The 18824-nt window shown below is 46.5% G+C and overlaps 1 protein-coding gene across 1 annotated transcript in view; it reads left to right on the top strand.

Moving 5' to 3' along the window:
• The first annotated feature begins 267 nt into the window (after positions 1-267).
• The window catches only part of LOC310849409 (uncharacterized protein), a 49984-nt gene continuing 31427 nt past the window's right edge, over positions 268-18824 (top strand). Inside the window, exons 1-2 of the mRNA XM_083749567.1 lie at positions 268-3083; positions 10731-13349. Coding sequence (XP_083605693.1) covers positions 639-3083; positions 10731-13349 — 5064 coding nt within the window. The 5' untranslated portion in view covers positions 268-638. The remainder of the gene's footprint in view (positions 3084-10730; positions 13350-18824) is intronic.

Raw genomic sequence — 18824 nt, 5'->3', positions numbered from 1 at the left:
CCAGAGGCGGAGGCACCGGAGGCAGGCGGGCATCTCTCTCCCGATCCCTGGGAAGCGTCCGGGGTCCAGCCCTTCCTCCGCGCTCCCCAGCGAGAACAATGAGCCCTTGCTGCCTCCTTGGTCCGCGCTTCCCTTCGCCCCTTCTCGCGGCTGCAGAGCGGGGAGGGCTGTGCAGCCTAGGGGGCAGCCTCCACAAGCCTTTCACCGAGGAACACCTCCGCCCCCCCCCCGAAAAAAGAAGTCCACCGGGCCCCGCCGGCCCAGCTTGGATGGAGCCGTGCGCCTTGTGCCTCGGAGTCCCGGCGGCGAGCCGGGGAGGCGGAGCGGGAGCGGCCTCTCCTGCAGTTAATGGTCGCGACTCTGCGCGCCGCTGTTGACCCGGCGATGCTGGCGGCGAAGCAGCGCGAAGTGGGACGCCGCCGCCGCCGCCGCCGCCGCGAGTTGAGCGCCAGCAACAGACGGAGCGCAGTCCCGCCGCCGGAGCGCCGCGCCGCCGAGCAATGCCCGACCCCCAAAGTCCGCGCGAGGCGAGCCTGGAGCGGGCAGGGTGGCGGCCGCATGGAAGGGACGGCTGAAAACTTTTAGAGGGACCTCGCCGCCGCTCCCGCAAAAAGAAAGAAACTTTGCGAGGCCGGGAGATGAGAGGCGCCGCGGGAAGGAGCCGGCCGAGAGCGCGATGGCTGCCCGTCGTGGGCTTCTGGCTGTGGCTGGGCGTCTCGGAGCGGGCGCTCGCCGCCACGCGCTACGCCATCCCCGAGGAGATGCCCAGGGGCTCTTCGGTGGGCAACGTGGTGGGCGACCTGGGCCTGGATCTCGCCCAGCTGCCCGCCAGGAACCTCCGCGTGGTGTCGGGCGGCGGACGAAAGTACTTCGAGGTGGACCTGGGCAGCGGGAAGTTGCTGGTGAGCGAGCGCATCGACCGCGAGGAACTTTGCGGGGCCCTCTCGCCGTGCGCGCTGAGCCTGGAGGTGGTGGCCGAGAGCCCGCTGGTGCTGTACGGCGTGACGGTGGAGATCCAGGACGTCAACGACAACGACCCGGCTTTCCAGAGCAAGCAGATGAAGCTGGAGATCAGCGAGTCTGTGACCCCCGGGGCGCGTTTCCCCTTGGAGAGCGCGCAGGACCCCGACGTGGGAAGCAACTCTCTGCAGACCTACCAGCTCAGCGCCAACCCGCACTTCGTGCTGGACGTGCAGACGCGAGGCGACGGGACGAAGTATGCGGAGCTGGTGCTGGAGAAAGAGCTGGACCGGGAGCAGCAGCGGGAAGTGCAGCTGGTTCTCACGGCGATGGATGGAGGGACCCCACCCCGATCGGCCAGCTTGCAGGTGCTGGTTGACGTCCTGGATGCAAATGACAACGCCCCTGTCTTCAACCAGTCCATCTACAGAGCCAGCGTGAAAGAAGACACACCCTTGAACACCCTGGTTGTCCAAACCAGAGCTTTCGACCTGGACGAAGGCCCCAATGGGGAGATTGTGTACTCTTTCAGCAGTCACACCCCTGCCAGAATCCGACAGCTCTTTGCCCTAGACTCTGCCACTGGAGAACTGAGGCTGAAGGGGTTGCTGGATTTTGAAGAAGCCAAATTTTATGAGATTTATATCCAGGCAAAAGATAAGGGTTCAAATCCTGGTGTCGCTCATTGCAAAGTGCTGGTAGAGATTGTGGATGTGAACGACAACACCCCAGAAATAACAGTGACGTCGGTGTACAGCCCAATACCAGAAGACGCGGCTCCAGGGACTGTGATTGCGTTGCTGAGTGTCACGGATCAGGACTCTGGTGATAATGGCCTAGTAAATTGCTTTATACCTTCTGGGATCCCTTTTGCCCTCAGCTCTTCCCTTAAAAACTATTATACCTTACAGACCAAAGGACCCTTGGACAGGGAACTTGTCTCTGAGTACAACATCACCATCACAGCTCAGGATGCAGGCACACCCTCACTCATGGCAGAAAAGCAAATACTGGTTAAAGTGTCTGATGTAAATGACAACCCTCCTAAATTTCCACAATCCTCCTATGATGTGTACGTGGAGGAAAACAACCTTCCAGGGACCCTGATCTTTAACATCAGTGCCTCTGACCCGGATCTGAACCGGAATTCCCACCTTTCCTACTCCATCCTGGATAGTCCCATGTCCTCAGGAGACTTGGCGGGCAGGTATTTTTCTATTAACCGGGAAAATGGCAGCATATATGTCCTAGTCCCCTTGGACCATGAGGGCACCATGGAGTTCAGGCTAGTGGTCCAGGTTCGTGATGCCGGCCTCCCGCCTCTCGCCACTAACATCACTGTCAATGTTTTTGTCACAGATCAGAATGACAATGCACCCAGGCTCTTATACCCAAACTCAAACAACAGTTCTTTGCTCTCAGAAGTCATCTCACCCACAGTCAGCCCTGGTTACATGGTCACAAAAATTGTGGCCTGGGATGCAGATTCTGGTTACAATGCCTGGCTCTCGTATTCCTTCCTTCAGGTCACTGACCCAGGGCTGTTCACTGTGGGGCTGCATTCTGGGGAGATAAGCACAGCTCGTTCTCTGCAAGAGGAAGATTCTCGCAAGCAAACATTGCTCATCTTAATAAAAGACAATGGGGAGCCTGCCTTGTCCTCCACAGTGACCCTTGCTGTAGATGTAGCAGAGACATCTAGGGAGACACTGACAGACTTGACTGCTGTGTCCACTACACCCCAAACAAAGAAGCACTTGACTTTCTATTTAATCATTGCTGTCATCTTGATCTCAGTGGCCTTCTTTGTCACCGTGGTTGGGGTGGGGATTTATAAATTTTACAAGTGGAGGCAATCCAAGGATATATTCAAAGCCTCCAGAAGCTCCCTTTATAGAACCCCGGGGCCTTTCAACCACATAGACACTGTGCGGAGTGGATTTACTCCTCCAAACTTCTACCAGCAGGTCCTCACCACGGACTCTCGCCAGAGTGAACTTCTGTACAAAATGCCCTTTGCTCCCAGCCCTATGGGGAGCCGCCAGAGCACTATCACAAGATGTGACCCTGCAATATATAACCAGCTAATAAGCACAAATAAGAGGCTTCTGGTGTCCTCTGAGGTAATGTATGCTTGTTGTCCTTCTCCAGCAAAGTTGGGAAATCCCAGCTCTGAGCTTAAATTGACTTAAAGGCAGACCACTCAATGTCTTTCTACCCGGAAATAGGGTAGTTCCTGTAGAAGACATTCTTTTTCCTGTTTTCTGTCTCCATCTAGTGCTGTGTCATTTAATCGCATGATTAAGAGCCCCGCCTGTTTAACTTCTGTGCATGTGTTGTTTCCTTCCTGCATTACATGGAGTTGGGGGGTTTGTTCTTTCTGCTCTGGGTCAGATCAATGTGGTCAGCTGTTGGGCTGCATAGTCATTGCCTCTGAAGAATGATAGCTCCCAGTAAGTTTATGTTTTACGAAAAATCATACTTCCAGTTACAGATAGGTAGCCGTGTTGGTCTGCCATAGTCAAAACAAAATAAAAAAATTCCTTCCAGTAGCACCTTAAAGACCAACTAAGTTAGTTCTTGGTATGATCTTTCATGTGCATGCACACGAAAGCTCATACCAAGAACTAACTTAGTTGGTCTTTAAGGTGCTACTGGAAGGAATTTTTTTATTTTGTTTTGAAAAATCATATGCAAGGAAACAGTAATGCTGTGTGAATAATGGGTTGGATATGTACTGGGAGGCCTTTTTGCTTGGGTGCTTCTTCAAGACGCTAAAGGGAGATCACCTTCAACATTTCCTTGGGGGCCTAGCCTCTGATGTATGTCTGTTTGATATTCATCTATGATGGGGTGGAAATGTAAGACTTATTCCTTTTCCTTATGTATATGGTGGAATTGAACCTATTCTCTATGTAGCCAAACATGAGTAGGGGTAGGAGTAGGAGTAGGAGTAGCAGAAGAAGAGACATTAGAACAGGGCTCTGATGGCTTTTCATTCAGACTAATTTGGTAGGGGGAAATGGCACTTTCTATGGAGCAATGGCAGCAGCCTTCCAGGGAAGATGCTCTTCTATACAAAAGAGACTTCTGAGAAAGAGCCTGAGCATGGATGCCTTTCAGAAGGAGGCCTACACACAGGACCAGCCACCAGGTGTGCACCCCCAAATTAGTTTACCTGGAGGCCGTAGCAGGTGGAGGCAAGGATGGGCAGCAGCATGGGGGTGGTGAGGAGAGATGGTGCTCCCTTGCCCTGATGCTGAGAAATGACGTTTTCATTTCCCCTCAGTGCTTCTGGGCCCCAATATAGCACCACTATGTTGAAGTGAGGCCCAGAGGCCCTGGGACTGTTGGAGAAGGTGGCAGCTGTTGCCACTTGGTTTGGTGCTTCTGTTCCCAATGAAGGGCCCTGTGCTTGTTATTTTAAGAAATTGAGGGGGTTGCGGATATTGCTCTGGGGCCTATGCTTGTCAGAGGACCCAGACTTTGAGTTTTCATTTAAAAAATGTAAGAGCCTAGCCCTTCTAGAAATGAAGTTATCAAGCAAAATGTGTGAGTACCCTTCTAAGTGAGTGAGTGAGCCAGCCCAGCTATCCCCCCCTTTCAGTGTTTTTAGCAAATGAGTGACGTCAGAGCTGTGATTGATGAGTAAGTTGTTTGGACACCAGGCTATAGAATAACTGGTGTCTTAAAGAGCTGCCATTTCCCTCTTCCATCCAGTGCACTTTTCTGCCCTGCTTGTTTCATTTTCTAGTCCTTGGAATTTCTGTTATTTAGCCAATCTGTTCTTTCTACAAAACAGGATGCATCTTTCCTGTGGTGAGTTGGTCTAAGATCAGGTACTCACTATAAGTTATTTTCTGTAAATATTATTACACAGTAAGTCTGGGTAAAGAATACCCCACCCTATAGCAAGTGCAAAATGTTGCCCCAGCCACTCTGGGCAGCTTCCAACATATATAAAAACACAAAAACCTCCCTTCCCTATACAGGATTGCCTTCAGATAGCTTGCAGGCCGCAGAATATTGAGGGGGCCCAGCCCCCTGCTTAATTGGAGGGGCTCAGCTCCCCCCTCCATGTTTTCCCTGATCAGGTGGGAGATAGCAGAGATGCTACGATACTAAGATAATGTGTTCCCTGTTGAATGTCCAGGAAAACATAGGCAGCCACAAAATAGAGTTCATATCTATAGTCAATAAGTGAAAAGATAATGCAATATGTTATTGTATGAAAGTGAACATTAACTAGAGATTTTGCCTGCAATCCAGAAAAGCTACTGTGTAGAGAGGAGGAGGAGCAGAAATAACAACAACAATAGCCAGGTTCTTTCTCACAGTGCCTACAAAGCACACTGGTCAACACCTACATAGGTAAGCTTTTTCCTGACTCTTCCACCAGCTGCACAAAGCTATTGTGCTTTAGGGTTTCTGAGTCTCAAGGTTTTACCTAAAGTTTCAGGCTTCAGCTTTCTTTTGGGAATCACAAGTGGCAGGCTACTTTCAGCCTGACTTAAATGTTGTTGTCTTGCACCCCATCCCCATTCTGTCCAACAGTCTCCCCCCCTAAAATACCAGGCATAGGCAAACTGCCCAGGAGGCATCAAATTCCCTTCCTTCCCAGGCTCCTCTCATATTCTGATCACTGATAACATTAGGTAGCACTCGTGTGACACTCATTTTATCTTGTTATTGTGTAACAGCAGAAGGCTGGCAGTGAATATGTTAATTGCTGGGATTGTATGTACATGCTAGTTTCCTTTGAAATATTCATGAACATTTTCACTCTGAAGAGAGCACGTTGTGTGTCTTATTTGTAAGATTTCCTCACAGAGGCCCAGTTCTCACCAAGATGGTTAACCTGTTTCTAGGCTGTACCATTTCAGATTGCAGATGAAACCCACATCTTTGAATGTTCCTGCGTACAAAGAATTCAGAGCTCTTTCAAAGCTAGATGTCAGGAAGAAGAATCCTAACCGTGGGGTGGCTGGCATGGAGGAGCATACAGTCATCTTGAGTCCCCACCTGCAGTCTGAAGTGGTACAGCCCAGACTCAGGTGTACAACCTCATTGAGAACTGAGCCAGAAGCACAATTCCTATAATTCCTTGGGAATGATTGCTGCACCAGTTTGAATCTGCAGTGTAGATACATGCTCAGGGTGCATTCTGCTACACAATTAGATGCTAAAGGCAGGAAGTTGTTTTAGGGTACAGTGATAAACTGCAGCTTTATGTGGAGAGGGTGCTGGAAGAAGGACCAGGAAGCCCAGAGATTGCAAGGGTGAAGCAGAGGTTGCCAGAAAGAGTCTGGCTCCAGGCCAATTTCACCCCTGATAGTTTGTGAATAGCTTTCAGAGCCATCATTTCAGTGAACTGGTTTTGAGACTTTGTACCTGGTTAATTTGGCATTTAGTATTTGGCATCTGATATCCGAACATGTTTTAGAGCAATGTGGTACCTAACCTTTCGGTTGTGTGGGAATATATATACACATTCTCAACAGTAATTGATATTTTGTATGTAGCTTGCTTTTATTTTATACCTTGAGATTTAAATTTTGCGCCAACTTTTAATTAATTCATCATAGGTTTTTAATATGCTGTATTTTATTGCTTGGTTTGGTTTGTGAGCCACCCAGAAAACTGCTATAGGGCAGCCTTATAAATGTAATGATGATGGTGGTGATGATGATGATGATGATGATGGTGATGATGATGTTAATTCATCGATAACTGATTAGTGATTTCATCTGCACTTTTAATTTGTTGTTGAGATTTAAATTATTATTGTTTATTATTACTATTCTGATGCCAAAAGGGTTGCATTGCTGTTATCAATTCATAATTAGCTTTCCTAACTGTCATACATGTTGCTTTGCTTGAAATGGTTGACATGTGAACCCTGAGATCCTTGGAAATTGTTTTAGCTACGTTTTTCTACCCAAAATTACATAGTCTGGGAGATTGTTAAGAAAATGACTATGATCAGAAAAATAGGGCGGGCAAAAGAGACAGCGGAAGAGAGGTGTGTTTGTGTGTCCGTGTGTGTCCTGTCAATAGGCATTAGCAATTCCAGCACAATATGATGACCCTAAGCTGGTGTACTCTTAAAGCTGCACCAGATCCCACACTTAATCTGTACAGGCAGAACCATTAGTTTCTTTAGTGTTTCTTAACAAAAGTTAGAATGATGCACAGAGGCTTTTCATTAGTAGGCCATCTGGCTCTAAAATATGCAAAACCAGGGCAGACTCTCACTAAATATAATCAGGGCTCCTTCACGTATTACTGAAACAACGTCAACATTTAGTGTGCTCATTACATTTTCAGCTGAGGAGGCTGTACTTATTAAAATCATATGTGCTTGAAAATATGTTGCAAGGGTCCAGAACCTGCTGCGCTTTGTGCACTGAAATAAATGCAAGCGACAGCTTCATATGCTGTGGGGTTTACTGCCAAACACACTGGTCTTCTAGTTTGTAACAAGTATCCCTGAATTATAGGACATTGAGATTGGAAAGAAGAAATCTCACGTTGAAAATTAAGATGAGCATATATGCGGCCAAAGCAACACAGGAGAATCCAAGATCAGAAACCTTATCATCTAATCTAGAGCAATGCAAGAAAGTAACCATATTTATTTTTCTGTAAAGATAATGGAAGACAAAGAGCGGAAAGAGCTGGCTAACATCATGCTGTCTAGCCATCTGCCACTGGATGAGATTTGACAGCAATAAACATACACAATCCCTGCCCAGAGACCCAACTCAAGATCTTATGGTACCTTTCACAAATGAGTTTAGTGTAGGGGGATGGGAGAATGTAATGAAACTTACTGTATGTTGACCCCCAACATTTAAAATTTCCCTCTTGCTTGCTTGTCTACAATCTTGAACCTAGAAAATAGTCATTGACTGTCCAAAAAGTCTAAAGCAATCAAACTCAATCACATTTCAGATTTTGAAGTGAGATATCAGTCTCCCCACTCCTCTCAAATCCTAATTACAAGGTCTCCATTTCCATTGTTGAAATGTTTTCCTGTGCACCAAATATTTATTGTGATTTCATTAAAGACAAGGGTTTAGAATACAGAATTTCTTTTCCATTCCATTAAGTTAAATGGCACAAGTGTGCATTAGGAACTGATTTGAATGCTTCTCATCAAATACTGTTTCCTGTGAGGTTTAGCACAGTGTCATGTAGTTATGTGTGTTAAGTTCACGTGTGTTAGTTAAACCAAACCAAGTGGCTTTGCATCTTTCAAAGCCACTTAGCTTGGTATGCAGCGTTCGTAGCTCTGTGAACCAAGACTGTATATAACTAGTTAGAAATATCTGTACAGTATGCATGCTATTTGTGACTAAATGGATTCTGAAAATAAATAGGATTGCAAAGTTGAATGTTATGTGCAGGTGAATTTAAGATAAACAAGAGTGTATAAAGACATTGGTATTATCAAGATAAGAACATTCATTATAAAGAATAGTATCCTAAGAATAGTATGCCTAGAAAAGGCAGAATCAGTAAGTCAAGGAATGTATTTGATATTGTGATTTTTGGTGTTGTAATATACAAATACAAACTCTTGAGCTGAAGAAAATTGCTCTTGATGTAGCCTGAGTCCAGAATCTCAAGGTGCTTCCACCCTGCAGGAGTTTTGTGGATGCTGCTAATTGTTCTGCGCTCTCTGCCCAGGCACTGTGCCAATCCCTGACCATCACTAGTCCAAGTGGACTAGAAGGGTGAGTTTAGGTTACATAGAAATCATAGCAAAGAACGGGAAATTGCATCCCCAAACAACTGCTATATAATAGTTGATTAGTGAGGTGATAACTGTGGAAATAGATTTTTACTGCTTTGAAAGGAATCTGTAAAGTGTGAGTCCCTGTGTACATGTGAGTCAAGCTCCTTCATGGAGTCAAAATGGATGTAAGATCCATGGAAATGTATCAGGCAGAAGTTGGAAATGCAGGTGTTGACGATTCCTACCCTCTCCAGGGCCTGTGACACAGAGAGATATTTAGAATCAGAGAAATTAACATTCCTTGGTTAGTAGAACAAGCAGCAGTTCCATCATCACTTACTTGTTAAGACTTTCTTGTCTGTTGATGTGAAGAGATCTGAACTTGCTTCTTTGAAAAACACTGACCGGGAATTAAGGAAGTTGAGCATTGCTTGGTCCTGAAACCTTACTTAGTATGGCAATTCCATATATAGGGGGACTCCACCTGATACAACTATACTCCAGCTGGGGCATTATGTAACTATTGGGAAGTCACAGCTATGGTGAAAAAGAGGCTTGCCTATAAAATAGAAGCTATAAGCTTAATGTTAAAATGAGGTGAAGGTCTTTGCCATGGAACATATGGTGGTGCACATATTTTATGTCCCCAAATACCCAAAAGATTGTACCTTGGTCAAAACAAACTTTGTCTATGCCAGAGAGCATGTCTCTGCACATAGCAAGCAGCTCACTCCAGAGGCAGTGGAGCAGCAGTGATTGCCAGTATTCCCAGATGCTTGCGTTTAAAGCCATGGGCCATGTTTCAAAACCAGGTTTTAGTCACAAATACTCCTCTGGACAGTGAAGACCAATCTAGCTAACAGAATAACAAATGCAATATGAACAACAACTGTGATCATTGCCCTATATTATCTGCACAGTACTCCTGGAGAAGAACCATCACCGTAAATACATTCTGTCTGTTTCATTCCTACTGTGAAATCTCACACACGGGAGGTGCCCAGCTTCTCATCCACACATGATGCCACAAGGAGCAAATCCAGGTGCTTCTAATGCAAGCACATAAGACAGAGGACACCACTTTTTCAACAGCAGTGTGCCTCATCTACCTCTTCACTGAAGTCCACCATGACAACATTCAGAAGGCATTGTCTGCCTTTAGGGGAGAGAAAATACTTCTATTCATAGATTTCTTTCATCTTTTCCAGGAAGTCCATGAATCTCCTTGGCCTGACCCCTTCCCTAACTATTATCTTAGTTGTCTCCACTATGGAAGCTGTATGTTGGGAACCTCAGGGACCAGGTTCTTGCTCATAAAACTCTTTTTAACCTTGCTCCTCCTAACCTTTGACTCCAGAGGCTTAAAAATTTCCTTTGTGATGTCATGGTTTATTCTGTTTTGTGCACTGGCTGCAAAACTCCTGAAATTTAGGAAAGGAAATATAGAGAGACTCTTAGTATACTCCATTTGGAGAACAAAGGCCATAGTGGGAATGAGCTTTGAAGAGCTCTCCTGGATCGGTTATTGAATGCCATTCATTTAAAGGAAATTCAGGCAGACAATCAATGGGTCTTTTAACGTGATCTTATATCCAGCAAATGGCAGTATATCACTTAATTGTGCAGCCACTGGTGTTTGTTGCATTCTGTTTTTTAAAAAATCTGCAAAATATGCAGTTTGCTGGTTTAGCTTATAACCCCAACCATTCCAAACAAAGAGTGTTCATTATTGAATTTAAATGCTTGTGACATTCATTAATGAATTCAAAAGCTTGTAATGACATAGGATTTATTGTTCATATAATTATCTTGGGAAATCCAGTCACTGACAGCTGGCGAATGGGCTCCCAGCTCTTCTTCAACATTTGCACTGGCGCTTTAAGACCTCCCCCACACCATTGCTGGAGCTGGGGAGGGGGAGAATGGGTGGTCCATTGCAAACAGCCAGGCACTTCCTTGATTCCAGGAGCCCTGTATCTGCTTTGATGGACAACAAAGCTCCTCCCCTCTTGATTCCGATACGGACTAGGCACCGCCGCTGTTTTCTGTGGAAGAAAAACAGAGAAAAGATGCAGATGGTGCGCCGCTTTCTCATCCCTTGCACGATCTAACCCGGGATTCTGTGTTGTTTCCTTGGCTGTGCTGGAATCAGAGAGGACAGAGGTCCAGCAAAGGAAGAGGAAATTTTGGCGACATTATGCTGTCTCTGGAAGAAAGACTACTCCTGCCATGGCAAGTAAGAGCTTTGCTTTTGGTTTCTGTCTCTCTCCAGTGTGCTGGAGAGATGACCCAGCTCCGTTATTCAATTCCTGAGGAGTTAGCTCCTGGGGCCTTTGTTGGGGATGTGGCTAAAGACTTGGGTCTAGATGCTGCCCGGGTGGTCTCCCGACAGCTGCAGATCATGGCTGGCTCTGCTGAAAAGTACTTCGAAGCCAAGGTGCCAAATGGTGTCTTGGTCGTGAAAGAACGGCTGGACCGAGAGCAGCTTTGTGGGCCCAGCTTACACTGCCTGCTCTATCTGGAGCTCCTACTTGCAAACCCAACAGCCTCCCATCGTGTGGAAGTTGAGCTCTTGGATGTGAATGACAACGACCCAGTTTTTCTTACCAGTCTCACCCATTTGGAGATAGCAGAGTCTGCAATGCCGGGGGCCCGCTTCCCCCTGGAAAGTGCTGAAGATTTGGACATTGGCATGAATTCAGTCAGCACCTACCAGCTGAGTCCACGTGGACAATTCAGCCTCAGTGTTAAGTCACATAAAGGCGGCAGCAAACCTGAGCTGGTGTTAGAGAAGGCGCTGGATAGAGAACAGCAGCAGCGCTACCCCCTGGTGATTACAGCCCTGGATGGAGGAGTTCCCGTCAAATCAGGGACAGCAAAGATCCTCGTGTCAGTCATAGATGCCAATGATAATCCACCTGTCTTTAACCAGTCGGTGTACAAAGTTAGCCTACTAGAAAATGCCCCAGTGGGGGCCCTTGTGATACATTTACAAGCTACAGACAATGATGAGGGGGCAAATGGGAAAGTTTCCTACTCCTTCAGCAGCCACACTCCACAGAAAATCCGGAAAATGTTCAGCCTTAATGAGGAGACTGGGGAGATAAGAGTCCTGGGAAGTGTGGATTATGAAGATGACACATTGTATGAAATTGATGTGAGGGCCAAAGACCAAGGGTCACCTTCCATGGATGCACACTGCAACATCTTAGTGGAGGTAGTGGATGTGAATGACAATGAGCCTATCATTGGGTTCACTTCCCTCACCACCACCATACCAGAAGATGCTCCCCCAGGTACCACAGCAGGGCTCCTCAGAGTCAGCGATGCAGATTCTGGGGGAAATGGAGAAGTACAGCTTCATCTCCCTGCAGATGTCCCCTTCCAGATTGTACCTTCCTTTAAGAACCACTACTCTTTGATCACCAGTGGCCCCCTAGATCGGGAGGAAATCTCACAGTACAAAGTTATGATCACAGCTACAGATTCTGGTTCTCCACCTCTCTCCAGTCAAAGAAACTTCCTTGTAAATATATCTGACCTGAACGATAACCCACCCCACTTCTCACAGCCTGCATATGAGACCCTCGTAACTGAGAACAATGCTCTGGGGCTGCCAATCATTTCTATATCTGCCTTTGACCCTGATCTGGGGCAGAACTCACACCTCTCTTATTCGTTAGTGGAGCATATCATAAATGGAATGCCCATTTCCTCCTATGTCTATGTTATGGAGAACGGTACTATCTACAGTGGCTGCTCATTTGACTATGAGCAAACCCAGCAACTGGTGTTCCAGATTCAAGCTAAGGATAATGGTTCTCCTCCACTCTGTGCCAATGTGACTGTCTCCATCTACATCATAGACCAGAACGATAATGCTCCTCTCGTTGTATACCCTGTAACCAAGAAGGGGGTCCTAGCCCAGCAGCCAGTCCCTTTTTCTGCACAAGGAGGTTACCTGGTAACCAAAGTCACAGCTGTGGATGCAGACTCTGGGCAGAATGCATGGGTTTCTTATAAGTTGCAGCAAGCCACAGACCCAAGCCTTTTCCAAGTCTCGGCGTTCACAGGAGAGATCCGAACCGTCCGAGCCCTTCTGGAACAAGATGCCCCTTCCCAAGAGTTGGTTGTTGAGATCTTGGACAATGGGAAGCCACCTCTGTCTGCCACAGCCACTCTGATTCTTAATCTAGAGCATGAGCATGAGCTGGGCACAGCAGACCTCAGAGAGTCCCGCATGGAACAAGAAGGGCTATCTCACCTGACCTTGCAACTCATTATTGCTCTAATCACAATCTCAGGACTTTCTGCTCTAGCCTTTGTGTTTTTAGCTATGAAGTGTCTTAAAAGATTGAAAGGAAGACACTCAGATGTGGGTTGGACCAGCGACCTGAAGGGTAGGAACTCTATTCCTGTGGGAGGACACTTTGACACGTTCTCAGTACGCTTGAGCCAGGAGGAAAAAATGGAATTCCCTACAGCCTTCATTGGGGGAGATGTTGTTTCTCCTTTTACCCTCCTAAGGCCTGGCCAGACCCACTTTTCAGAAGGGAGGAATTTCAGGATAGCTACACCAGTCACTCAGCAGGATATCAACAGCACAGGCACACTTCTGGCCTGCAGCCTTTCCCAAGAGCCAAACGAGGTGAGGCATGAAATACTGTTCTATAACTATGTCGTGTAGCACCCTGTGATTCTGTAACAATCTCCAGAGATAAGGTCACAGATGCAGTGGCAATGTCAGGCAGCCTTTGTGTTAAGGTGGTCAGTTTGTAAATTAAAAAGCATTTTGTTGGATTTAAGATTCTTCAAGGAGATAGGCTATTTTAGAAGAAGCTTGGGAAGATTAGCAGTTGTTCACCCTGTGGATATTTGGCAAGAAGTAATGCTTTTAAACTACTGGTACTTAGATTTAGGTTAACAAGCAGCAAAAAGTTTCTAACCGAAAAATAAATCCAGCAGTTAAATGATTTTCCAGGGGAGGTTGTCAAATATTTGTTTTTCTGATGTTTTTGAAAGCTTGGTGGAAAAAGGGGAAAGAAAAAGTGCTAAGGATCATAAGTCAGGAGTGCATCAAGAATGAGGCACCCCATCTTAAGAAAAATGGTCCACTCACTCACTCATCACAGCTCTGTGAAACTGTACTTGGGTGTCACATTATTGGAAAGTGCTTTAACACCACAGCTTAAAAACTACTTGGTATGTGGGTCCCTGACATTCAAAGCCACACCATGGTCTTTGGGTTACAATGGTTCTACTTAGAAATACTGCTGCATTGATTGTGGTGTTCTAATTTTGGAAAGGCCAATGAATAGAGCTGGGAGGCCTTAAGCAATTTTGAAGATTGTGCATTCTTCACTGTGTGGTGGAGGTTCCCATGTCTGCATTTGAAAATGAACATTCTGAAAGGGTCTGTTTTGCCTTGGTAATGACTAAGAGTTTTAAATGCATTTCTTGAAGCTGCGTTGCAAAATGCTAAAGCACTTTCTGTGAGAGTTTCTCCCTATCTTTCCTCTTTTCGACTGTAACAAATACCTTTTTCACTGCAAGTGAAAAATCAGACCAGTTGTTCGCCAGAGAGACTATGATTCTGTATCCCCTACAGCTGAGAGTTTGTCTTTTGTTCAGATGAGATGGGATGAATCTAGCTAATGTGAACAATGAGGATTTGTACCGTTCATGCTTCCCGGACGTGCTGTTTCCTTGAGAACAAGAATCTGAGCTGCTAAACTTAGCTGCCAAAACCAGTGGCAAACCAGCCTCTTGGTTACATTTAGGGTTGAGGTATGGGGGTGATCAGTCCTGGTCTCCCAACTTCATGTGCTGCAGTAGCTTTAAGAGTGTAGGTGGACTTGTCACTGGTGGAGAGTGGATGGAGCTGTCATCTAGTCAGGTGCTGATCCAGATTTTGGGGGGAGGGGGGATCAGCTCTTTCTGCCTTGACTTTCCTCCTCCGTCGCTATGGCTGTAATTCAGCTTCCCTCCCCCCCATCCACCCCCTCAACTCTCTGACTAACATTCTGTTGCTGCAGCTAGGCAAGCTCAAAAGCTACTTTAACTCATTTGGAAGGAAATACCGAGGGATTTAAAAAACAGCATTCATCCAGGTCCTGGAGCCTCCTTATCCCTGGGATATCACAAAGACTCCTTCTGGAAAGGGACTTTTTTCTGAAATGGAGCCACATTTGTCCCGGCAACCCTCTTTCAAATGGCAAGTACTGGGTTTGTTTTTGCTGTTCAGCCGGGCGTTGGTTACAGGACAGATCCACTATTCCGTGGTGGAGGAATCGGAGCTGGGCACCGTGGTGGGAAAGGTGGCTCAGGACTTGGGCTTAACGGTGGCAGACCTTTCCCGTCGCAGGCTGAGGCTGGGCTCTGAGGAGAGCAAGAGGTACTTTGCAGTTAACTTGGCCAACGGTGCTCTGATAGTGAATGAAAAGATAGACCGAGAGACCCTGTGTGGAGCAAGCTCCGGGTGCATTTTGCCAGTCCAAGTTGTCATAGAAAATCCCTTGGAGCTCTTTCACCTGGAGGTAGAGATCCTGGACTTAAATGACAATTCCCCCGGTTTCCTCACCCCCAAGCTTGTGCTGAGGATAGCAGAGTCTGCCGCCACAGGCTCTCGCTTTCCACTGGAGAGCGCTCACGATGCGGACGTGGGGACCAATGCAGTCAGTGTCTACCGACTCAGCCCCAACCCCCACTTCTCACTTAATGTAAAGAATGTGAACGATGGCAAGCTTTTACCTGAGCTGGTGCTAGAGCAACCTTTGGACCGAGAGCAACAATCGGAACACCAGCTCATCCTGACTGCCTGTGATGGGGGGGATCCTGTACTGTCAGGAACAGCTCTGATCACCATTGTGGTCCTGGATAATAATGATAATGAGCCTGCATTTGACCTTCCTTTGTACAAGATAAGATTTTCGGAGAACATCCCTGTAGGCTCTTTGCTTTTCAGACTTAATGCAACTGACCCTGATGCAGGTTCTAATGGGGAAATACAGTATTCCTTTGGAATCCACACACCTGATTCCATCCAGAAGTTGTTTGGCTTGGATCCCCACACAGGTGAGATCCGTGTCCAAGGAGTTGTGGATTTCGAAGAATCTCATTTTTATGAGCTTCATGTAAGGGCCAGGGACAAGGGCATTCCTCAAATGGAAGGCCATTGTGTAATCCAAATGGAAGTTGAAGATGAGAATGACCACCCCCCAGAGGTTCTCCTTACCTCTCTGGTAAACCCCGTGCCAGAAAACACCCCTTTAGAGACAGTGGTAGGGCTTTTCAATGTGCGAGACCAAGATTCAGGTGCCAATGGAAAGGTGAGCTTACAAATATCACCAAACTTGCCCTTTAAAATTAAATCTTTTGAAAACCACTATTCTTTGATTACCTCTGAGAAGCTGGATAGAGAAACAGTTTCTCGATACACTATCAAGTTGACGGCCCAAGATTCAGGGTCCCCACCTCTAACCACAGATGTCACCATCTTGCTGAACATTTCAGATGTTAATGACAATGCCCCGTACTTCTCTCAGCCCTTCTACAACTCCTTCTTGAAGGAGAACAATCCACCTGGCTCTCTGCTATGCACTGTGGCGGCCTCTGATCCTGACGAGGGGGACAATTCCCGGCTCACGTACTCAGTGGCAGGAAGCCCAATTCAAGATGCTCCAGTCTCTTCTTTCATTTACGTCAACCCAGACAATGGGAATGTCTATGCCCAGCACTCTTTTGACTACGAAATGCTGCAGGTGCTGCAAATCCCCATCATGGTGCATGATGCTGGGTCACCCCAACTGAGCTCCAGTGTCACTGTCTACCTCTTCATAATGGATCAGAATGATAACACGCCTGTTGTTTTGCACCCAGTGACTGGTCGGGAACTGTCTGCAATCCAGAGGATCCCTCAGTCTGCATCGGCAGGCTACGTGGTCACCAAAGTCACTGCCGTGGATGCAGACTCGGGCCACAATGCCTGGCTTTCTTACTCCTTGCTTTCCCAGTCTACTGACCCCTCCTTGTTCCGAGTGGCTCCCTACACTGGGGAAATTTGGACTGTTCGGGAGTTCCAGGAAACAGATCTCCCGGCACAGAAAATCCTTGTACTAGTGAAGGACAATGGAGAACCACCTTTGTCTACCACCGTCACCATCGTGGTCTCACTGGAGGATAAAGTAACTGAGGAAAGGCCCCAGTCTCGTGATTTCCTGACTCACCCCAAAGAAAAATCTGACCTAACCCTCTATCTGATTATTGCGCTGGTGGCAGTTAGCATTGTGTCCCTCGTTACGTTCATAATCCTGTCTGCAAAATGCTTTCGGAATAAAAAAGCCAGGGGTTCTTCTTGCTGCAGCCTGAGTAGTGTTCCTGCCAGGGATGTTTTCAAACAATCCAGCCCTAAGCTTCAACTGAACTCAGATGGCACATTGAAATACATGGAGGTCACACTCAGGCCCACAGACTCCCAGAGCCAGTGCTATAGAGCCAGCTATTCTCCCGGCTCGGACAGAAGTGATTTCACCTTTATGAGACCTGTGGATTACCCTCAACCAAGTACTCTGACGAGAGACTTTGACACTTTCTTATCTCGTACTGATACACTGAACCATCCCAGGCAGGTGAGGTGGCATTTTGTCCTTTTTCTCCTTTCCCACATGAATCTGGTGTCTCCAGTAACACTTTGAAACTTGACTGAGGGCTGATTCATCAGTTATCAGAATAGGGTGGGGCCTCCTTCTTCGTAACCTAACCCTGCAGCACATAGTCATAACGCTTTGGGAAAGAGAGAGCAGGAGAGTGGGGAAAATTACATTGATTTCTTCCCACAAATTGCTGCCTTTTAATGAGAGAAAGTGGGTAGGGGAGCAGGGACTGGAACTGGGATGTGAACAATAAGAAAATGATAATTTAAAATCATCCCTCAAATGCTGCCTGTCACAAAGTTAGCTTTTTGTATTTTTGCAACTGCTAAGTCTCTCTCCCCCCCCCCCCCGTACAATTAGATTTCTTTCTCTAAGAAAAACCAATCACTCCCTTGAGTTTTTACATTGGAAGGGTGGAGTCTAAGGCTTCTGAAATACCGGTAAATAAAGCTAGATATTAATTTGGTAGCCTAGAAATACCTAAAAGAGATTGATCTGGAAGCTTAGGATGGGGTAAGAGGAACTATTGTTTCCTAGAATTCATTGAATTATCTTTGCTCATAAAAATGACAAATCAGCTGTTCTGTTGTGGATGTAATACGTGAGGAGTCAGTGTGCTTTTAGAGCAAACATTTCTTTGCAGCGTATGCTTCTAAGAGTCCTATAGCTAGCACAGAAGCCAAAACCAGACAAGATTTTGGGCTTTGTTTTCCATTGTCTGCCGTTTAGCCTGGTGTCTCTAGGTTAAAAACAGCAGGTTACGCGGTCCTTTTTCACACAGTAGCAACTTCCAGACTTGGATTGGTGCGTGTGTTGCTGTCCTGGGAAGGAGGCTGCTGATTGGATAAATAGAAAGGCAGTCTCAGCCAATGAGCAGGAGGTTAGCATTGAAGATCTGCGGTGTGTACCACTCCCCTCCTGTGTCAATCTCTCTCAAACCAAAACAATGAATGAGAGAGGTAAACACTGACCACAGACCCTTTTCCTCTCATATATTTCATATTTCTTCGAGATAGGTGGTGAATCCTCCAGAGGTTTAAAGAGATACTGCCTGCTATATTTAGCTCCTGTTTTGCAGTTTTAGAGCTTCCTGCTGTGGATTTCAGAAAGATGCTCAGAACAGAAAACTCTGCCTGGCGTTTGGGACTCGTGCATGCCTTTGCCTTCTGTCTGTTTCTGAGTGACTGTTTTGCACAGATCCGTTACTCTGTCCCAGAGGAACTCACTCGAGGAGCCTTTGTAGGAAATGTTGCTAAGGACTTAGGAATGGATGTGACAAAGCTTGCAGCTGCCAATCTGCAGGTGCTTTCTGATTCTGACTCCCAGTATTTCTCTGTGAATGTGAACACTGGAATCATAATAGTCAATGACAGAATAGACAGGGAGCAGCTCTGTGGGCAGAACCTGCGCTGTTTCTTGCATCTCAAACTTGCTATTGAAAACCCAGTGGAGTTCTATCGCATCGAAGTGGA

This window comes from Podarcis gaigeae (assembly GCF_964106915.1).
Source record: "Podarcis gaigeae genome assembly, chromosome: 7".
In the NCBI taxonomy this organism is placed as follows: domain Eukaryota; kingdom Metazoa; phylum Chordata; class Lepidosauria; order Squamata; family Lacertidae; genus Podarcis; species Podarcis gaigeae.
Note: the sequence above shows the minus strand (reverse complement) of the source record. Positions and strands in the feature narration are given on the sequence as shown.